Source organism: Pollicipes pollicipes, unplaced genomic scaffold (genome assembly GCF_011947565.3).
Source record: "Pollicipes pollicipes isolate AB1234 unplaced genomic scaffold, Ppol_2.1 Scaffold_882;HRSCAF=1015_pilon_pilon_pilon, whole genome shotgun sequence".
Taxonomy (NCBI): Eukaryota; Metazoa; Arthropoda; class Thecostraca; order Pollicipedomorpha; family Pollicipedidae; genus Pollicipes; species Pollicipes pollicipes.
The window spans coordinates 85202-105678 of record NW_023597085.1 but is presented as its reverse complement, the minus strand read 5'-3'; the positions used below and the strand labels follow the sequence as shown (position 1 = coordinate 105678).

The 20477-nt window shown below is 47.4% G+C and overlaps 1 protein-coding gene across 1 annotated transcript in view; it reads right to left on the bottom strand.

The window, feature by feature from the left end:
• Window positions 1-7570: 7570 nt before the first annotated feature.
• The window catches only part of LOC119114512 (uncharacterized), a 43676-nt gene continuing 30769 nt past the window's right edge, over window positions 7571-20477 (bottom strand). The window contains exon 8 of the mRNA XM_037238619.1: window positions 7571-7583. Within this exon, the coding sequence (XP_037094514.1) occupies window positions 7571-7583 (13 nt within the window). The remainder of the gene's footprint in view (window positions 7584-20477) is intronic.

Sequence of the window (20477 nt, the reverse complement as noted above, 5' to 3'; positions counted from 1 at the left end):
TCACAAGGTTTTCAGATTTATCCGAAAAAGTACTGAAAAACAAACAGAAGGGAGTAAAACTTAATACTTAAGTCGAAAACATGCAGCTATTTTGTGCTAATTACCTAACTTTATGTGCTGTATTAAATTTTGTCCTTCTCCAGATGGGATAAGAAGGTCGTACTTGCCTCAAATAAATGCCTCACAAAGCGGAGGGCCAGGCAGGGGCGACACAGCTTCACTCCTTTCGTCACTGATCAAGTTCAAGACGTCTGAATTAACAATTGCGGCAAAATTTACCAGTGAGACTGAATGAACATCCAGCTCTTTCCGCCATTTAGAGCTGCACCTTTTACGCTGTTTGTAGCTGGGAATGACTAGGACGAACGAAAACGATTCGAGGTCGGCCTGTAGTCAGGCTTTAACCAAAGACGCGTGGACGTTGGCGGATGCTCTACCAAATGCGCCACACCGTCCTGCATGACTCACCAGCATTTATCTGTGGGCTGTAGCACATAGCACTCACAAACAGGTTAACGGCGCGAACTTTGCACAGCCCGTGCTTATTCACCAGCAATGTCATAAGAAAAAAGCAAATACTTTTATCTGCTTATGAAATGGTTGCCAACAGACAACCTTGCTTTGTGCAAGGCGTGCGTCTTACTAGCTTTGTTACCACGCGCTCGGGTGGGGGTTTAATTTATGCCCTCCCGAAAGTTTCGCGGAAATTATTTCCGCACGGGGCGAGGTAGCCGCGCCCAAACTTTGCATGGCTATAGACATTCGGATAGCCGAGCGCTTGGGATCAAAAGTTTTAAATGCACCTAATAAGCTTGCTGACCTGCGACAGGTCAAGTTCAGACCATAGATTCAGTGAAGGCAATTTCTGGGGGGGGGGGGGCGCTCAATCTGATGCAACAACTGTGGTGTTGGATGAAGCCGTTCATCTCTAAGGTCGTTTCTTAGGCATCATAAGAGTTAAATCAACTAATTCCACCGTGCTATGTTTCAAGTATGAAAGGTCAGACCAAGGTAAAAAACAATACGTTTCAATAGTCAAAAGCTCGTTGTATTGGGACGGTTCTCGGTGCTCATTTTTAATTTGTTAATAACAGGAACCGCGTTAAAATCTCCCATGGACTTCTGAAAGGTCAGGGTAGGCTATTGACCTAAAATGACCCGGGTCAAATTTTATTTGTCGGAGCATACTGCCCAGCGCAATCCTTGACGCTTATTCAAATGGGAAGTTTAAACAGTCTTGTATGATTTTGTAACAATTACCTTTAATATGCCAGACAAGGTAACTGACCTTAAATGAGCACCAGTGACCTTTTTGCTTAAAACGGTTATTTATGTTCACGATGGTTGTGTGAGAAGATGTGGGAGGCTTTGAATTCCAACGTGAATTTTGACTCTTGTTTGACCTTCCGATCCCAAGGTTTTGACCTAGGAACCCTTAATTCGACGCAAGTGAGTGTGCGTGCAGGTCAGTATACCCTGTGAATTTGGCGCCTCGAGTTCTCTTAGTTTCATAGATCTCAGATGGGGTCAAAATGGACCCTCTTCCCATGAACCAAGTTATGCAACTGACTAATACAGTAGCACGACGCCAAGAAGACAGTGAAACAAATCAACGGTTCTAGTGGATTTCAATGCCATGTGCATGACACTTCCTTATTAAAGACCGTCTGGCAAAACAGGTGCAAGTCGCCAGATCTCCATCTAAACTAAATTTGGACCACATGGACAAACAGAAAGCACGTTGCGTGGGTGACAGGAACCAAACCGTCGGGGGCCTCACATGGGAACAGTCGTCTATCGGTCACCATAGCGCAAACGCTCACCATTCATCTGCGCATCAGCATTCTTCGCAAAAAGGTAAGACAAGCAAGAGGCTTTCCGAAGCCTTGTTTATAACAAAAACACTTTCCGAAAATTGGTACCGTTTGTGGTAACTAGCCCACACTGTCTGGTGCTCTTACGCTGCGCACCATCTATCGGCATTCGAACTGACCACCGTCTTACCACTAGATGGCAGCTCCGGTCTTGAACCGCCAGCGCGGCGCCGATAATGGCGGGGGTATGATACGCGTTGGCCTCATTTTTCCGCCTTTCCTGTTTTGCCTCTCTGCATACCTGATGGTGGCGAGCACCTGAAATTATTGTCCACAAGAATCTCTCTATTTACGGTCCGTTATCTAACGGCAAGCACATGCCCATGCGTCGATAAAACGAGATAAATTCACCAGCTTCGCAAACACGATAAGGAGGTGGTAACACATGTCGCACTTACTCAATGTATCTATCTCAGAGTTAATGGCTTACTACAGTGTACTGGGTAGCAGACAGCAATACAGCGGGCACGGGCACCAGACCGGCCACTGGGTGGCGTTGCCGGACCGGGCGTCGGTCGCCGGCCCGGGACGGCAAAATGTGCAAACCGGAGCGGCGGCGGACGCCTGGCCCGTGTCGACTTATAGATCGGACAAGTGGGCGGTGGGCTGTGGGTTCCCTGGCGGTGATGACCATATCTTGTTATTGTTAGGAGAGGCGCTCAGATTGTCGCTCGGCGTCCCGCTTGTGCACCAATCCACTCGTCATATTATAGGTTGTTTTTTGTCCATAATCGAAAATAAACCTAACTCAAATCAAATCAATTACCTGGGCCAGGGTAATGTTCTCTGGGGTCGTATAATGGTTGGGCATGTAAGTTAGTATTTTTTCCTTATGCATAAACACCAAAACTACACAAAATTGTGCACAACTTTGCATTGTTCACAAAAACACAGCAAGGACTGACCTGACTTCAGATAACTGACCTCCCCTTTTCCGAACAATCTGAAACATTTAAACTGTAGGCAATATCATGCTTTATTACTATAGCAAGTTTGAACAACGGGAGTTTAAATAACAGAGCTATGCGTGGTTAAACTTTTTAAGAAGTTTGCTTCTTTGACATGACCTAGGTCATTGATCTTGGTAGATCAAAACTTCAAATATCTGCAAAAGATGCCAAATTGATTTATAGGCAGGTGCTGCAAATTTGTTGTTGCTGTAAGTGATCGTGTCTTACACGTGCTAGAAAACTGTAGAAGGCAGTCAACTTCCCTTTGGTCGGGCGCGGGTCAACAAATGAATTGTCTGCATGTGTAAGGTTTAGTCAACAAATAGATGTGCAATTGGCTTATTTTCGTCACAGATTACATTTGATAGGTCAGGATCTTCCTACCACCAGTGCCGAATCTGTTTTGAGTCAATGCTTTCCATGGATCGCCACACGATTGTTTCGATTTTAACAAGCACACACACAAAGAGCGGGAGAGTCGTGGTCTCACTCTGAACCCTCTACTCCGGCTCCTACGCCTACGTAAGTATCGTGACCAAACAGACGGACAGAACGGCATTCAGAGTGAGCATAGGTTGTCACGGCTCGGCCCGGCCGATGGATCCCATGTCCACATTCACCCGCGCAATGCATGTAACCCGAACGAGGTCTGCATTCAACTACTCGCCATACGCACATTTCCCGCTGGCATCGGCGGCCCTAAGCGCCTCGAGCCATTCATATGTCACGCTAGACAGAGACGGATCCAGAGCGATGCAGGGGTTTACTTTTCCCCTTCTCACAAAAGTCAGATTCGGCCCTCGTACCAAAGCAAAGAAAATACAAGTTCACTACTCACTAGCATGCCTACCATCATTGCACACACGTCGTTCGCCAACGCGATTAAAGTATATGGGCCTAATGTAGACATTACACACAGTGTTCAATGACATGTTTTACACTCTTCACACATGTACCATGAACAGCATCCTTCTTATCCAAAGAATCGAGATGCTGGCAGCCCACGCGACACAAAAAAAGCTGGCCCAATCCACAGGTTATCTATTTTTGTTCCTATATGAAAGTTACAGTGCCAGATTCGATCACCTGATCCCAGCTTCCCTTCCCTAGCCCCACGTCGCTTACCGCACTGCACTTTGTATTTTATCACGCTCTCCACCTTCTTGCTCTGAGCCCTCTCTACGGTCGCCGAGAGAATTCGGAGCCTCTCGTGGGCGAGGTCGTCTTTGTACAAACTTACTCGGCCTCCAAATAGCTGAGAAATGGGGCTGCTTAGACGGCGAAGAAATTAACTAAAGAGTGAAGTGCAGCCATTGGTATTGCCCATCTCATTTTCAAGGAAAAGATTATAAAAGATTAGGAGAGAATAAGGACCCGGAAGACGCGGCTCTCGTTCAGATCTATGAGACTTGGACGCGGCACGTTGCCGTCGTTTAATATCCAGGTTACCCACGGCCTCGTGAAGATAGCCAATACTAAAACGTGCTAGAACACGAAAATACTCGCACAGTACCTGAGCGTCCGAGTATTTTGAGCAGATTTGACCCTGCGTCATTCTCCACTAACTTGGGTGGCCCAAAGGTTAAAAAGTGATGCTTAAGCTTTTTAATGATGCTGTCACACGACCCAGAATCAAGCGGGTAACTCGCCAATAAAACAAAAAATGAGTCCACACAGGCCAGCAGCAACATCGCCGTCACCGAACTGCAAGGCATGGTAAGAATGTCTACGACGAGGGTCTCGTTCTGATGGCTGGCCTCTTGGGAAAGAAATGGTGAATGCTGCAGCCTGGTGCTCTTTCTTTACCGCACCGTTTGCAGCTCCGAACATAGTCCATACAGTCTCTCTTCAGCCCTGGATACCAAGCATACCTACTAAACTACTCATGCAGTTTAACCGTGCCCGTGAGCGGGATGGGGCGCATCATGGTGGTTGAAAAGGAGCCCAGAACGCTTAGCAACGGGCCACACAATCAAATCAGCACCTGCTGGCTGAGCCCTTCGGAGTATAATCCCGTCCCTCAGGCAAAACCGATTGGGTCGCTCTCGTTCCAGATATGGAGGAGCGAAGCGCAGCCATCGCCCATGGTTAAAATAATGGGTATTCGATCTACAATTGCTGGCATGTTTCTGGTATCACGCAAGGAAATCCGGCTTGAGAGGGAGTTGCACGGGAAAATCTGCAACTGTCAAATGACCTCCCGAGCCCTCTCTGAATTTGTGCCACGTGCATTGTTCCCCGGCCATGCAAGTGGAACGTCTGTCCAATCACCCGTGCCAGTCAACACGGACTCTTCTTGCTTTCGGTATCTACATCCATCGTCGCTTTCTGGTTGAACATCACGAGCGCCGGTATCTGCACGGTAGCCGCTTCTATCGGCGCGGAGAGCCGCCGACCTCGCCACCCGGGACTCTACGGGCTCCACACACTTCCCGAATGTTCCGTCAAGGGCGCCAGCGACGACCGGTACCCGACACTGCCCGGTCTGGCAGCGGTGCGTGTTGCGCCAGGACACCGACTTTAAGCGGGACAGCCTGTCTGCATGCCGCATCTGTACAGCTGACCTGTGCACCACAGGGCAACGGAGCTGGGTAACGAATGCCTTCCAGCGTACCAACCTCGGGTTGATGTGATCTCGATTGTGCAAAATTTTCAGAGCGCTCCTGCAGTCGCAAATCCATGTAAACGTGGCATCCGCTAAATACCTGCAGAAATTCTTTAAACCCTGAATGAAACTATGCACTTTTAGCTCAAAACTCGTCCACTTCCCCTGAGTCCGGCTATATCTACCACCATCATAAGTAATTATGCGTTTCTCCCCGTCTTGCGTTTACGACAAAATTTGGCCACACCCCGTACAGCTGCTTTCTGTGGGTAAAGTGAATGGACAAACTATGCACGGGTAGCTAAAAATTTTGGACCCGTCATCTCTGCACGAAGGCGGGAAAAACATTGGTCCAGTTCCTCGTCCCAGAAAATTATCCGCGTTGCATAAAGTGACCAAGGGGTCTGAAACAGCGCCGAAAGATAGGATAAATATACGGAACCACTAAAAGGGCCCAAACACCATCTTAGTTTATTTCCCAGTCGTTGGTGGTCTCAGGTCAGCCAGAATCTGAATACGATCCGGATCAGTAGAAACTCCACCAGCAGTGATGTTTTAATCACCGAGGCATTTCAAAGTTGTTTGAAAAAGACGGCATTTACCTGGAGCGAGCCTGATCCTTGCACCGCGGAGTCTCTCGAGAACCGCGTGCAAAAGCTGGTAATCTTCAACACTCGGGATCGTGAGCAAGGTGGCGTCTGCGTACACGTGCCTCTAAGTCCCTCAGAGCCATTCGTATGACTAGGTGTGAAAAGTACAACCACCGCATGCATCTCGTGGGCATTTGCCGAGCGTATTACGTCTTTCCCAGTGCGTAAACCACATAAGTTTTACCCGAATTCACCAAAAGCTGTAGACTTCAAAACGCAAGCTTAATGTCAAGTGTTAAGCGACCTTCCACCCGTGCAGAGAAAGGGTAAACTCATCGATTGTAGGGAAGACAATCTGCTTCGGAACCAGAAACTTATTCAACGATTTCATGTCCTGCGCAATGCGATGTTCATTGGACCCCTTTGGAATCAAAATGATGGGAGATTTTCAACCGTAGCTTTCTCCTTCTTTGCGGACACCACACGCCTGCATGTCATCAAGCTTTGACTTCAATAGGTCCTCACAGGCTCATGGAATTGGGTATGGCGGTATGAACCGAGGCTGCGCTCCCTCCCGCATCTCCAAGCTAAAATCACCACCGTTATACTGGCCTACATCTGCAAAGTCGCGTGAAAACACCTCCGGAAATGAACGGATCAACCTTGCTTATCTATCTCGCCGAGAGCCGGTGAAAGGGAGCGGACCATAAAGTCTGATAACACCTCATCAGTGTTTTTCCAACATACCGGTCGTCGTCAGCAGACACAGTGTTTACTTCTGCTGTGACGTTACCGGCAATTCCCCAGCAGGTTCGGGCTGGCGCGTCTTAACATAGTCAATCCGCTTTGCATAGCCAATGATGCTCAGCCTATGCATGGTTATCAGTCGATCCAATCGGTTACGAATGTACATTAAGATATATGTTGACGTAAACGGTGTTATCGGCGAATCGCATATTTCAACATTGTTTGAGCGCTGTCCCACGAACATATACTCTCTCTCACAAGACAAAGGCTGGTCATCCTTGACCGCCAACCACACAGCTGACTGTGGAGGGACAGGTACAGCTTTCTTGAGTCGCAGCTTTAACTTAGCACTAGTATTCACAGAGTAATTCAGCACAACACTATGTTCGAAAGGAAACCGCATCCCAAAGCTACATTGTGCAATAGGTTATGCACCACAATGAACTCAGCTACAGTTTCCTCTCTTTTCACTCCTGTAACGTCTGTGTTGAGGGACGAGATACCCGACGCGTCTAAATGATGGCTTGATGCCGACAGCGACGGGGCAGGCGGCTTGAGCTGGATGTTAGGAGGAACAGCACCAACGACACGGCTTTCAGTGAGAATGAATTGACTGCCAGTGTTCAAAAGCGCATCGCTTGCCAAAAAGCCGTTAACGTTAGCATGTATCGTGGAGAGCGTTACCACTCCGTTGCCAGCCTGCCCGGCTGCCCGTTTGAGCAATGCCTTTGCAAGTGCCCGAAGCCCAGCCAGGACCAACATTGAGGCCCTCGTCGATGTTCTCTAGTAGGTGTAGACGGCCGTCTACCATCGTCGCCTGAAAACAAGCCGTCGTCGTCACGTGTCGTGCGCTGCCGCCTATCCGGCGGATCAGCGCGGCGCGCCCAAATCTGGTCGGGAGGTTGATGACGGTGGTTGGCGGCCTCCGACAGGTGGCTGTCGACGGCTTCGGCAACCTCCCGGTGCGGCCAGCACCGCCCACCGCGCGGCCTGGCGGCCGCGAACCGTAACGTTCGCGGCGCCAGAAACCCCTTGATGTGAGGAGATCGTGGCCGCGTCGAGACGCTGGCGATGACATGGAGCGTCCGCTGCGCTCCACATGCATTGCTTTACACTCCGACCTGTACCCGTGCGGAGAACAGTGCCGCCCACTTCCCAACGAGCGAGAAGCGAGATCCTCTGGCTTTAGTTCGTCCACAGCTGCGTCGGACGGCGCCACGCGCTGGCGCGACAGCAGCATCTCCTCTTCAGCCGATAATCCCGCCAGAGGATGGCGATACATTCCAGCTTGGTATGATGGGGCGCAGGTCTCCCTCACGCAAACAGCCCGGTCAAAAAGCAAAAACTCTGGGGAAGCACCCTGAAAACCGCTTGATGAGAACAGAGTATTCCAAAACAGGCATTGTGCTTTTCTGAGCAGTACTGAGCTGAGTAGCTGCCATCTCCGGTCTCTGGCATGGAACATTTTCCTCAGTAAGGAGGATACGTCCATTTGGTCGGTACTGCCCTCCATTACCTGCAGTGCAAGTCCATGGCGCCTCACCGTCATGATTCTAGAGAACTGTTCGGTAGAGATTTTGCCCAGCGCCGCCGAACGTTAGCGCTGGCGGGTTAAGCCATTGGATGGTGCTGGCCCATCGTAGGCCGGGCAGTCGGCCGACATAACACGAGCCATAGCCGATACAGACGTAGGAGTGGGTAGCTCGACGTATATGGCACAAAATCACTTCTCCGATGCCGCTGCCACTATGTCACGGCACGGCCTGGTTGTCGGGTCACAAAGTACGCATTCACTCGGGCAACACACGTAACTCGAGTGAGGTATGTGTTTAACTGCTCGTCACACGCACATTCACCGCTAACATTGGCGGTCCCAATCGCACCAAGCCAATCCATTCCTATGTCACACTACACAGAACAAAAAGGCGGATCCTGAGCGATGCAGAGGCGGACGATCCGCGAGACAGAGGCTCTGATCCACGTGATGCAGGGCGTGGCACAGGTGCTCGATGCACTCAGTAAACAGGACTCATTGGTAATGGGCCAGGGCTGAACCTGGTGGGATCTGGTGGTCAGCTGGATAATGAATACACGGATTGACAGGTCATGGGCACAGATGGGCGGGGCAGGCATAAAGAGGGTGCAAACAGACAGAACGTGGAGTTATATGCAGACTATTTTCAGTACCTTCTCCTTGGTGCGCCCCCCCCCCCCGCATTCATCCCATGGCCGACAGTGTTCCCCCCGCCATGTGTCCGTCACCTTTTGTGTTCAAGCGCTCGTCGTGGATTTCATTTTAACACACAGTTAAATCCAATCCAGTACCCAACCTTCATTATAAATTTATAATGCTATCTAATCAAATCCGCCAGAGCAAAAGTAGGTCATTGTTACCAAGCATAGACTATTGCGGCTTGGTCCGGATGAATATGCGATGTTGAATCTAACACGTGAACAAATTCCTACGTCAGTTACTGATTTTCGTTTTTTTCAATCTCAGTGGCAAGTATTTAAACTTAATAAAGCTAAAAACTAACTAAAATGAAATAAAACACATTTGATAACTTTAATGAAATAATGACACAATTTAAAATTTAATCAAATTATGATCGGGACGTTTGGAGTGGCAGTGAGTCGTTGCTGTTGATCATGGACAGAAGGCTCGTCAGTATAACTTGTGCTGACTTGATGACGACGTTTGAATAGTCCTTCATGATATATTGAACGTAGACTATTGTCAGGATAAGGACTCCCAGCTTACAGCACGAAATTTAATCAGCTGATCAATAGCTTTGGTGTCTTTTTCATCTTCCGGACAAAGCTTCTAACTTGGCTCGCTGCCATCATTCCTGAGCGAGCCCCAGCAGCCCAATACAGACGTCAGATTAAGACCTTACATGTCGTGAACCACTCGATTACGGTGGTGTTACATGTCTGCTATTTTGTCCGTCGGAGACCTATATGGTAACCGCGCGCAGTGTTCATTGCAAGATGTATGCTTCGCACACTTGACTGTGCAACAAAATGCTTGCATCATTGACTTCTTGCGGACAAATCTGGTGGGATTTGTTTACGAGAAAGAAATTCAGGGAAAAATGCAATGACAATGTGAAGAGAGTCGCACCGCTAGTTTGCAAAAGGATAAGTAAAGGAATCTAGCGGATCTTTGCATGCCAACTGCCGTAAAATTACGACTGGCGTTTGGAGGCTTGACAAGACAAGACGTCAGACGTCTGACCAGGCAAGACATCAGACGTCTGGTGGAAGAGTAGCATCACTTTAGTCCTTTAGAGCTCCTTGAGCGAACATACAGGACGACTTTCTCCTAATGCAAACCTTATGTCGACGGAGTCCGAGTTGGGGGGTCCTTGGCGCAGTAAGGTGCGGTTCATCAGTGCACGATCCGTTGTCGTGAAGGCAATTCATCACAGGCGTTTGTTTTTCTAAGCCTCAGCCCTCGCAGTGGTGCAGTTACATCTCCGATTTTCTTCCTTGTAAAAGCTCTACCTAGGTTGTAACGGTAGAAATGTTATATTGCAGCGCAAGCCAAATGAACGCAATGATATTCTCCTAGGGCATCAAATAGAGCGATCTCTCAAGATCTCTCAAGAGCGATCATAACCTCATAAAAACTCTCCCATCTGTACTGTCAGGAATTTGTAGTGTCCGGACATATTTGCGTCTGTGTTGACCGTCTCTGGCCACAAATTCTAGGGAAAATGGACGCTAATCCAATTTTCGAACATCTGAGCATCCACCTTTGTGTCCTAAGGGGAGGAAGTGTAAAAGCGCAACATGGCATAACCTTGATATGAAATACCTCACGCAGCATCTCCACTCAACGGATTTCGGCCGAGTCACTTGTTGTTTCGGGCATTCGAAGGAACACGAATGCAAACCTTGAACGCGCCTGCAAGTCACCGCGTGGACCGTGCTCCGCATTTGACCGGAAAAGCATGTACTTTGTATTGGTTCCAGGAGTATACTCGTGTACAAGTGCCAGGAATGTCATTTCCTACTCACTTCGGGGAGGGGCTCCATCTCTGCCAAATTCGGAAGAACGTGGGATAAATGTGAGGGAAGAAACTTGTTTTTGCGAGTTTCTTTTAAAAAAAAAAACGTGGCTGAAGAAACTCGTTTATGATTCTGTTGAACGCAGGCTTGGGCGTTTTCACCGGCCGCCACCTAAACATGAATCGCAAAAATACTCACCTGACAGCGGCGGCGCTGCCACCCGGCCCTGGGTCAGGAACATCCTTCATTAGCCTGGTGTTGTTGGTGCCGTGAATAATGCAGGGGTCCGGCCGACGGCCCGCAGCACGAGCCACGTGCCGCCGATCGATTCGAGACAAACACCGCAGTCTTTCCGCCGAGCCGGCACACCAGGTGGTACCACTCGTGTCACGATCCGCGCGCACGTGTTGATGCGGCGTGCTCTGAAACTTGGACTTGCACTCGCACGCAAATCCATACACATACGCGCAGGGTCATATACACGTGCGCTCGTACGCACACGCACACACAAACATTAAATTATGAACTATTCTGAGCGGCAGCCATGTCATGGATGTCATGTATGAAATCTCGCTTTGATAAAAGCGTGCAAAACATCCTTTTAGCGTTCTCAATTTTGAGCAAGGTCTTTCCGATATAAGTGGCCCTTTATAAACACCCTGCTTCTGTCTGTTTGTTTGTCCCGACATATCGATCCCAAAAGTAAGTAAAAAATACATAAGACATGTAAAGTACGATTTATCACAGAGAAACGGTCCTGATTGTTCTGCGTTATTCATCGCTGGTGATTCAACGCCCGGGTTCTCCGAGACTCAAGAAACTACGGAGACTGTTAGTGAACGCCATTATATGATAGTAACTGTAGCTTAAACAAGGGAATTAAGAGTGGCATGTGTTTCAGCAGCTTTGGCTAGTATGCCAAGCTAAGTTCTTCATGTACGTACCACCGATAAACTTTGTGCAATTTTTCTTGGTAATTTTCAGCAGACAAAAACTTTTTGAACTTACTTTTCTATTCACGCAATGCTTCACCCTTACACTAGGCAACGTCATACCACCAGCACACAATTCATACAGATCATATATCACACTCGTGCACGGTAATGGATACATCATGTGGCCCACCGCTCGATGCCGCACTATCCGTACAAACACCCGTACACATTACCCGTACACATCAGGAAACTGCTCGCTCGTCCTTACTCCCCGCCAGGCAAAACGCATAAAATGAACAAAGAAAAAGGCTATTAACCGGCAGGCATGGGTGTCGTGCAGCAGTGCACTAAACCCAAAGCAAGAGAAAAAAGCGAATAAGAAATGATTTGCCACCATTTATTTTGTACAAACCCATCGCGTTATCTGCAAAACCAGTCTGTGTACCGCTGATATTCGCGATCCCTTTCACTTTGTACACAATTTTGTACAAGCCGTTCAGCACCTTCGTAGTTCGGCTCCTTAACACGATGCAATACTTAAGCGCAGGCAATATATTGTTTGGTGATAAGAATGATCAATTCAACTGCACGTCACCCGACTATGATTCAAGCGATGTATGCCACGCTGTCTCATTATTTCTGTCTTGTATTGTCCGGAAGACACCTAATTTCGTGAAGAGCTGCTCCCATATGCTACTTACCTGATGGCATTCATATACCAAATGGGCTAAAGTGCCCATCTGATTACCATGAATACATTTAGGGCTATCAGTCACATTTCAAATTTATAAGTATCGCCGTGTGGGTATGTATCTGTGAGACAGCCTATATTGTAGCAGTTGCAGTTTTGTGGAACTCATGCATTCGTGCGAAATTTTGTATCTGCTTTTTTCATGTTAAAGCCACAGTATCCTCCATCTTCCCATCTGGCTATAGCGCTAGATGCATGGTTACTGCATCGTTACAGAAATCTGAGCTGCACAGTTTCTGTTTTCCGCCTCAGTCAATTTTCGGTACGACCCGTCCGCTAGCTTGAGTTTTCACCCGTGTTTTTGTTTTGTAGTAGCGAACCAGATGCCAGGAAGTCTATCCTAACCTTAGGATATTTGTGCTTTATCTCATTTATGTTCATTATGTGCCCGTCATTCTTCGTTAGATCGTCAATAATTTTCATTCCTTGCTGGCGTAGGCCTTTCATGAATACGGTCCTGTTGTTAACTCATATGCTTGTATTGTAACGAATCATTTCTTTTTGTATGCTTGCCGTTTGCTGTAGGGATTTACTGGCGTGTGCTTGAAATTCAGCAATTCCGTCTTTATGAAATTTAAGATTCTTGAAGAGCTTAATTTCATCACCACCCAGGCTGGTTCTTAACAAGGTGGTTACCTCGTATGTGCCTATTCGTGACTGCATCATTTGACGCCAGATTGAGTCCCGGTCTGACGGCGCACTAACCACAGCATAGCTAATGATTGCCAGAATGCGTTTGCGTCTAGTGCTTTTAGCCCGCCAAGCTCTATATATTGAGCCAGTATTCTTTCAGCAACTTAAGGTCCTCACTCATGCCCACATGTATACAAGATGATATGACATCAGATATTTCGACGCAGTGATGCGATCCTTTATTGTTCATGAGCGCTGACTTCATATCCTAATAGCATCACGTATTAATTTTTGTGAAAATAAGCTTTACGTAATCGGCGTCACAGAAGACGTTCGCACTGAGCCATACACTCAGTGTTTTCATGCTGTTTACGACCGCATTACTGAAACGGACTCGTTACTGCCACTCTGAGTGTCTAACCAGATCATCCAGCTCTTGTCTGTATTAAGACTCAGCCCAGAAGCTTTGCTGAACTCATCCATGACGCGCGGTACTGTCTCCACAGATTGCTTGCCCTGCCAGAACAATGCTATGTTGTCATCACAAACACATAATCAAACCTCTACACCATTCACTTTGATGCTGGAAACACTCATCCTAATTTTTATGCTTTTCGCCGAAAGTTCTTGCCAATTTTTTATGGCAAAAAATTGCCAAATCAAATAACATTCCACTAAGTGGAGACCTTTAGAACGTACCGCGACTGCACTAAAACCAGTTTGATGTAAACCCGTTATTCACTATTGTCAGAAGACCATCACTGCACAGGATTTTAATCCACGATATTAAGTTGTCCCCAGAGTTATACGCTTGAAGCGCAGAGATAAAGACGTTATGCTCCAGCGAATCGAGCGCGGTCCGATAGTCACATGCTGTCATTAGTCCTCAAATATGATCCATATCGCAATACTCAATGGCACCTGCCGTTAATCTGATGTTCTCATCTATAAAAGGGCACGGTGTAAATCCAGCTTGTTCTCGAGACCACCAATGGCAGCAAATAAATGACAGCAAATGCGAGTAGCGACAATCTTTGCAACAATCTTATGAATGATATCTAGTTAACATGTAGGCTTTTTTCGCAATCAGGTCTGGTCTCCCTTCTTCAGAATCATAGCTATGATGTCTTGCCGTTAGGTAATGAATAAACCGTTAGCAAAAACGTTCTTGTAGCATGCGACTATGATGCTTTCGAGATGATTTCAGAATACCAATCCCGTGATGCCAGGAGCCTTTTTTTATCCTACGGAACGCTATTTTTATCCTTCACAACGCTGGCTTGCATTCTTCGCCACTAATTAGACATTTACGTTGCTCACGTTCCTGTTCGGTGAGTCTTGAAATTGATTCCTAAGACAGGCCTCCATTATCCCTCTATTGGTTCCTTTTGATGAGAACACTTCCTTGTAGCGCTCCATGCAATGTCCCTAAGAAAGCTTTGTCGTCTCGCAACACTTAGCCGGCGCGCATTATTGCAGCAAGTATCCTTTGCACGTGCATTTTGCTTAGTCCTCCTCGGAACATATTTGGTCATTTTTTGCACGTCGTGTTTTTATTTCATGCGTTTCTATGTATATGTTCTATACAATATTCGTTGTTCATTGTCAAGACTGTTTATGTATTTTTCTAATTCTGTAACCTGGTCTACCAATATGATTTTTCTGCTTCTCAAGGTCATATGCATCGTTTCATTACGCGAATAATCTTATCACCCGTATCTTGCTAAGCAGCATTCTCTATTTTCATACTATGACTCATGTCCTGCTGCAAATGTCCTGACCGTTTCTTGCGTGCATCATCTTCTCCAGTTGTTAAATCTGAAAATTATATGTCTGCCAACAGATCATTATAAAACGTAAACGCCCGGGGCTCCGCCGGCGCGAGGCAGACGTCGAACTGGTCACAAGAGGTGGTCTCTATGATCTATGATCTGATCTATGATGCCAAGATCTATGATCTCTATGATCTACTATGATCACTTCTAACGCTCTTCTCAGTGCTGGACTGTACGTCGAGGCTAAGACACAGTGCCCTCGCTAACAATATAATCTATACACATTTGCTGTGGTGGGTCTAATAACCGTCATGTGTAATGCCTTCTGGGACGGTTTAACTGCCTCCATTTATCCTTGAGACAAAACTCGTTAGTGATGTCAGGGAGGCCTTCGCTGGCGCTCGAAACTTTAAAACCTTCCTACTTCCAGCGTCGAACGGTCTTGAGCGAATGCTGAAGTCCGGGCAGCATTGTGTTTAATTGGGCAAAGTGCACGAGCGCACCCCAGGCCCTGTCCAAGAATCCATTTCTTTTGATCTCAGGTACCAACCGCTGGTGCATACACACGTAAAACAGCAAAATCACCTCCATCAATATTGAGCCCGAACACCAGCCAGTCGTCCCCCTCCGTCGCCAAACTAACCCTGAACCGACCCACCGAATCGTGTAGGAAGCAAGACTACCTCCCCCGCCTGATGTGCTGCTTCATGGCTGAATGGAACAGACGCGTCACATTCATTTTGGGCACGTGATTTCTGTTTTCAACAAGGAGCGTGTTTCTTGCAATAGTTGTTGCATGATTTGTATATGCGACCTGTAAGTGACGAAACAATGTGCGTTTCTTCTTTCGTCTCGCATGTCCCGTGAGTTGAAGGTAATTAATAAAATTACGCCCATAATGGACTTACCTTCGCGCTACCATGCAACGTTATTCTCCACAATAGCGGACGCACGTTGCCGCAAGTGAAATATTTGCTTCCCCCAAATAAGCACATCAATGGACAAACATCGAGTGAGATGGTTATGCCACAAGATGTTTTGACGACTGCCACGTATCCAAAGCACGCAATATTTCCAAACATTACGGCGGCCGCGAGCGCTGGGCGAACGCCGCCACATACGCTCGGACATAACGTACACCCTCGCGCCCTGTGGCGTCGGTCACAGCGCTCACGGCGGTGCGGATGTGGGCCACCTCGCACGGCTGAGCTGAGAGGGGCATAACCGACCCCGAGCAGCACCTCCACGTCGTATTACCAACGGGCAAAACTGTTGTGCAACATCTGAACTCAACATTCACTACAAAGAAAAATTGTGACAGACATAGCATACAATAACCAATGAGAAATTCACCAGATACACACACACACACACATTCGCGCACACACACACACACACCACACACACACACACACACAACACACACCACACACACACACACACACACACACACACACCCACACACACACACACACACACACCCACACCACCACCACACACACACACACACACACACACACCACCACAACACCACACACACACACACACACACACACCCCACACACACAACCACCACACACCACAACCACACACACACACACACACACACACACACACCACACACACCCACCACACACCCACACACACACACACACCACACACACACACACACACACACACACACACACACACCACACACACACACACACCCCACACACACACCACACACACACCACACACACACACCCACCACACACACACAACACCACACACACACACACACACACACACACACACACACACACACACACACACACACCACAACACACACACACACACACCCACACCACACACACACACACACAACACACACACCCACACCCACACACAACACACACACCACACACACACACACACACACACACACACACACACACACACACACACACACACACACACACACACACACACACCACACACACACAACACAACGTTCTTTACCGATGCGTTTCATAAACCGACCGACCAGCACTGACCCGCGACCACCAACGCCTTTTCTTTTGTTCTGTATTTATTTCTTTTTTTCTTTTTTGCTAATTATCTAGGCATATTGCCTTTAAATCCGTCCATTTGCTTTATGATCAACAGACAACACGCTGATCGGAGAAACGTACAAAGAATGATCGGCGCGTCGGCAAATGCCACGGTATTGTTGATACGTGGGGGAAAATGCTAATTGTCTCACAAAATACCCAACATATTTGAATCGTCAAGCACATAATGTTTTTACAATCAATGTTTACCAAGCCGACATAACCAAATGTTTCACATTTCCCTACCGACACTACGAATCCCACTTCATTGATTCTGGAACTACGGTGAGCAATGTGGTGATCACTACGGCTGTATTCGCTCATATCACTCACTGTAAAGACTGGGCCTCTGACAGCTCGCTATTACAAACGCTATTACATAAGCCAAACTGCAATACAGACCTGATCCTGATCGCCCAACACGCGAGATCTCATTGTCACGTGTCACGTGCTACACCACGACTGTCGCCTCGCGAGCACTGCCGACTCGGGCTCTTGGCAAAAGACGGAGCGCTGCGACCTTCCACTCGTCATAAAAGGCGACCGGTCTTCCCTCGATTCCGCAACAATACTCGTTATATCCGTCCGTGAAGGGAAGGATTATTTCACAGCGGACTGAGGGCAGCGCCCACCGTGGTGGCACGCTAATCGCATGTGTCCCGGACTTGACAATCCCTCTGCAACGCTGCGCGCGAGAGCCCGACCCCGTCACGCACGCCACCCGCGATCTCAAGGTCTCGAGCTCTTACGATGAAGGACTCAGGTTACTCTGTCCTAGCCGGTGCACTTAAGCCGCGTCCGGCCGAGGGTCTGAGCCATCCGCGCCCGGCGTGGGGAAGCTTCCCCGGGATCTCCAGCTTCCGGACGTCGTACGAGACAAGCAAATATGCCGTTGTGAGGGTCTCGTCGAATCACGAAGAATGCACAACACGTGTTTGGCCTCAGCTTACCAGAGGTCACGATACGAAAAATGGTCGTTCTGAAAGATGCAGTTGAAACATGTGTTAACACGATTCGCTAGATGTTGAGGGCACATAGAAGCGTTTACACTGTGGGCCATCTATAACGGCCATTTTTCCCACAAGGATCAGGTCGGGTCAAGTCATCGTTCCAAAGATCTACAAGCAGCCTACAGCATCAATACTATTTTGTTTTGGGCAATGATATCCCATAAATTATTTTTATTCTGACCTATAAGTCAGCTGAGGCCACCTTAGTTCAAATTTAAAGACCATCCAAATGAAAAACTGAAATGCCAATCGGGTCTAAGTGACCAGTACAAAGCTTGCCCAGGGTCAGAAACAGTGCGCTGCATATGTACAGGTACTCAGATCGCAGAGTTCTTGTATTGTACATTATGTACATTGTACATTATGTACATATTATCTTGTACATTATGCAAGCCCCTTCGACACTTGACAACGTAGTTGTGGGAATCTGCGAACAGGCACGTTGGCACATGAAATTATGCGTCATTAGCTTCACAAACATGGTACAAAGGTGGTTACATGCGTCTCACTCCTTCGCCTAGTCTCTCCGCTGCTGACGACAGATGTCATTGACCTTGGATGACTTCACATGACCTTGCGTGTTCTGACGTGGCCTATTGAGGCCTAAGTATGCATAAAAGGGATATAACATGTTTTGAGCTGATCTTATTTCCGCACCCAAAACTACTCAAAAAATGATAATTTTGAGCTCAGCGTGTGTTTTGCAGAAGGCACGCTAATCGGTAGGCCTTTGGCAAAAAGTGAGTTTACATGCAGGCTAATGGACTATGTTTGATCATGGAAGCATACTACACAATCAATCGTGATCGACCCTAATCCCGCATTTTTGCACAAAGCCATGCCTTCTCTAGTTACAATCACCAATAAACGTAAACGACTCCCATCCCAAATATTTCTTAATTAACCGCCGCCTTGATAGGGCGATGCGGTCACCTCTTCCGTCAGGTCTTTTGTGGATACCTCTCCGGCATGTTGTGCAATCGCGCCAATATTTTCACTGGTCTTTGGGGCATCCATTACGCGTGTTTTGACGCCAAAAACCTGCCTTCTGATGGGTAAGAGCTGGCCGATGAAAAATATATCGGTGTCAGGCCTACCAAAGACCTCCCATCTACCACGGCACGTCCCATGACAACTGCGCCAACGACGTGGTGGCATTTAGATATTTCATATATTACTTGTTTCGATCCCAAATGCTGTTGAGCATGACATTAAGCCATATTCCGTCGTAATATCAGTCTTTTTACCTGTCTTTCCTTCCGGTTTCATGTGTCATTTCCCCTGTTTGCCTAAGGTGTAGATTGTGCTTAGTTTTAGACTTGGCAGCGTGTCGTTATAACACGCGGATGACATTTGCCGCAAATGGTAGTCATAGGTCACTACCTTAAACTTACACGCCCAAAGGATTGCTATCATACGCTACATTTCAGAAAATGAATCAATATTCACTCGTCTTTAGACTTAATGTGCCCGGGTGGGGTTTCAAATTATCCCCAACCCCTCCGAAAATTTTTACAACATGATTTTCAAGCGGTGCGGTGTAGTTGCACCAGACTTTGCATAGTTGTAGGCAAGTCAATGGTAGTCTTGGGGTATACAAAATCAGATTATTTTGTAAGGTCGCTGACCTATGTCAAGTTAAATGCAGGTTGACGCTGTCAGCCGAGGCAATTCTGAGGGATTGTTCAATCTTATGCGACAAAGAAGTGTTTGACGAATTCATGCATTTCTGAGATTGTTTCTTAGGTATTAAAACAGTTTAATTTAGGATTGCGGCAAATTCCATTGACCCAGGGTCAGATATGGCGTTCAGACCGTTGTCAAAACCAGCCAGCTTTTTGCTTGGGAGCTTGCTTCAAGAGATAGTTTCTGAATGCTCTTTTCGCATTTCTGTACAGCATGAACCGCGACAGACATTTCCCACGGACTTATTAAACGTCATGGGTCACCAGCCTAAGCCTAGCGTAATCGTTAACGTCTATTCAAATTAAGAAATCCAAGCAATTTCGTATGTTTTTGGTCACTATGACCTTCTTAAGGTCAAACAAGGTCATTGGCCTCACACAACTGCCTTGGACCTAGATACCTGTTCTAGGTAAAAGGTCACTGATTTTCATTTCGGTCTGAGGGCACTTGGGCACCAATATGGAGTATGACCTCGTTTAACCTTATTTAAGCAGAACGTCATGACTTAGGCACCTCAAATGTTGATGCAAGTGACCATACATACAGACCAACCAACTTTGTGAATTTAGTGCAAATAGCTCTCATAGCTTGTGGGTCACATTGACCCCCCTCCCCCCCCCATCCCCCCCAGAGCGCAGGCTATTCGACCGTCCACTTGCGCGCGTGCTAATACCCTTATTTCCCGACCCAAATTTTAAGTTCAGAATAAGAAGTGACCACCCATACCGAGCCTAAATTGCACTAGCCACCGGGAAAGGTTTAGTTTTTTCATCTTTATTTTGTCCCAGAGAACTGGACGGTGAACAGGAACCTA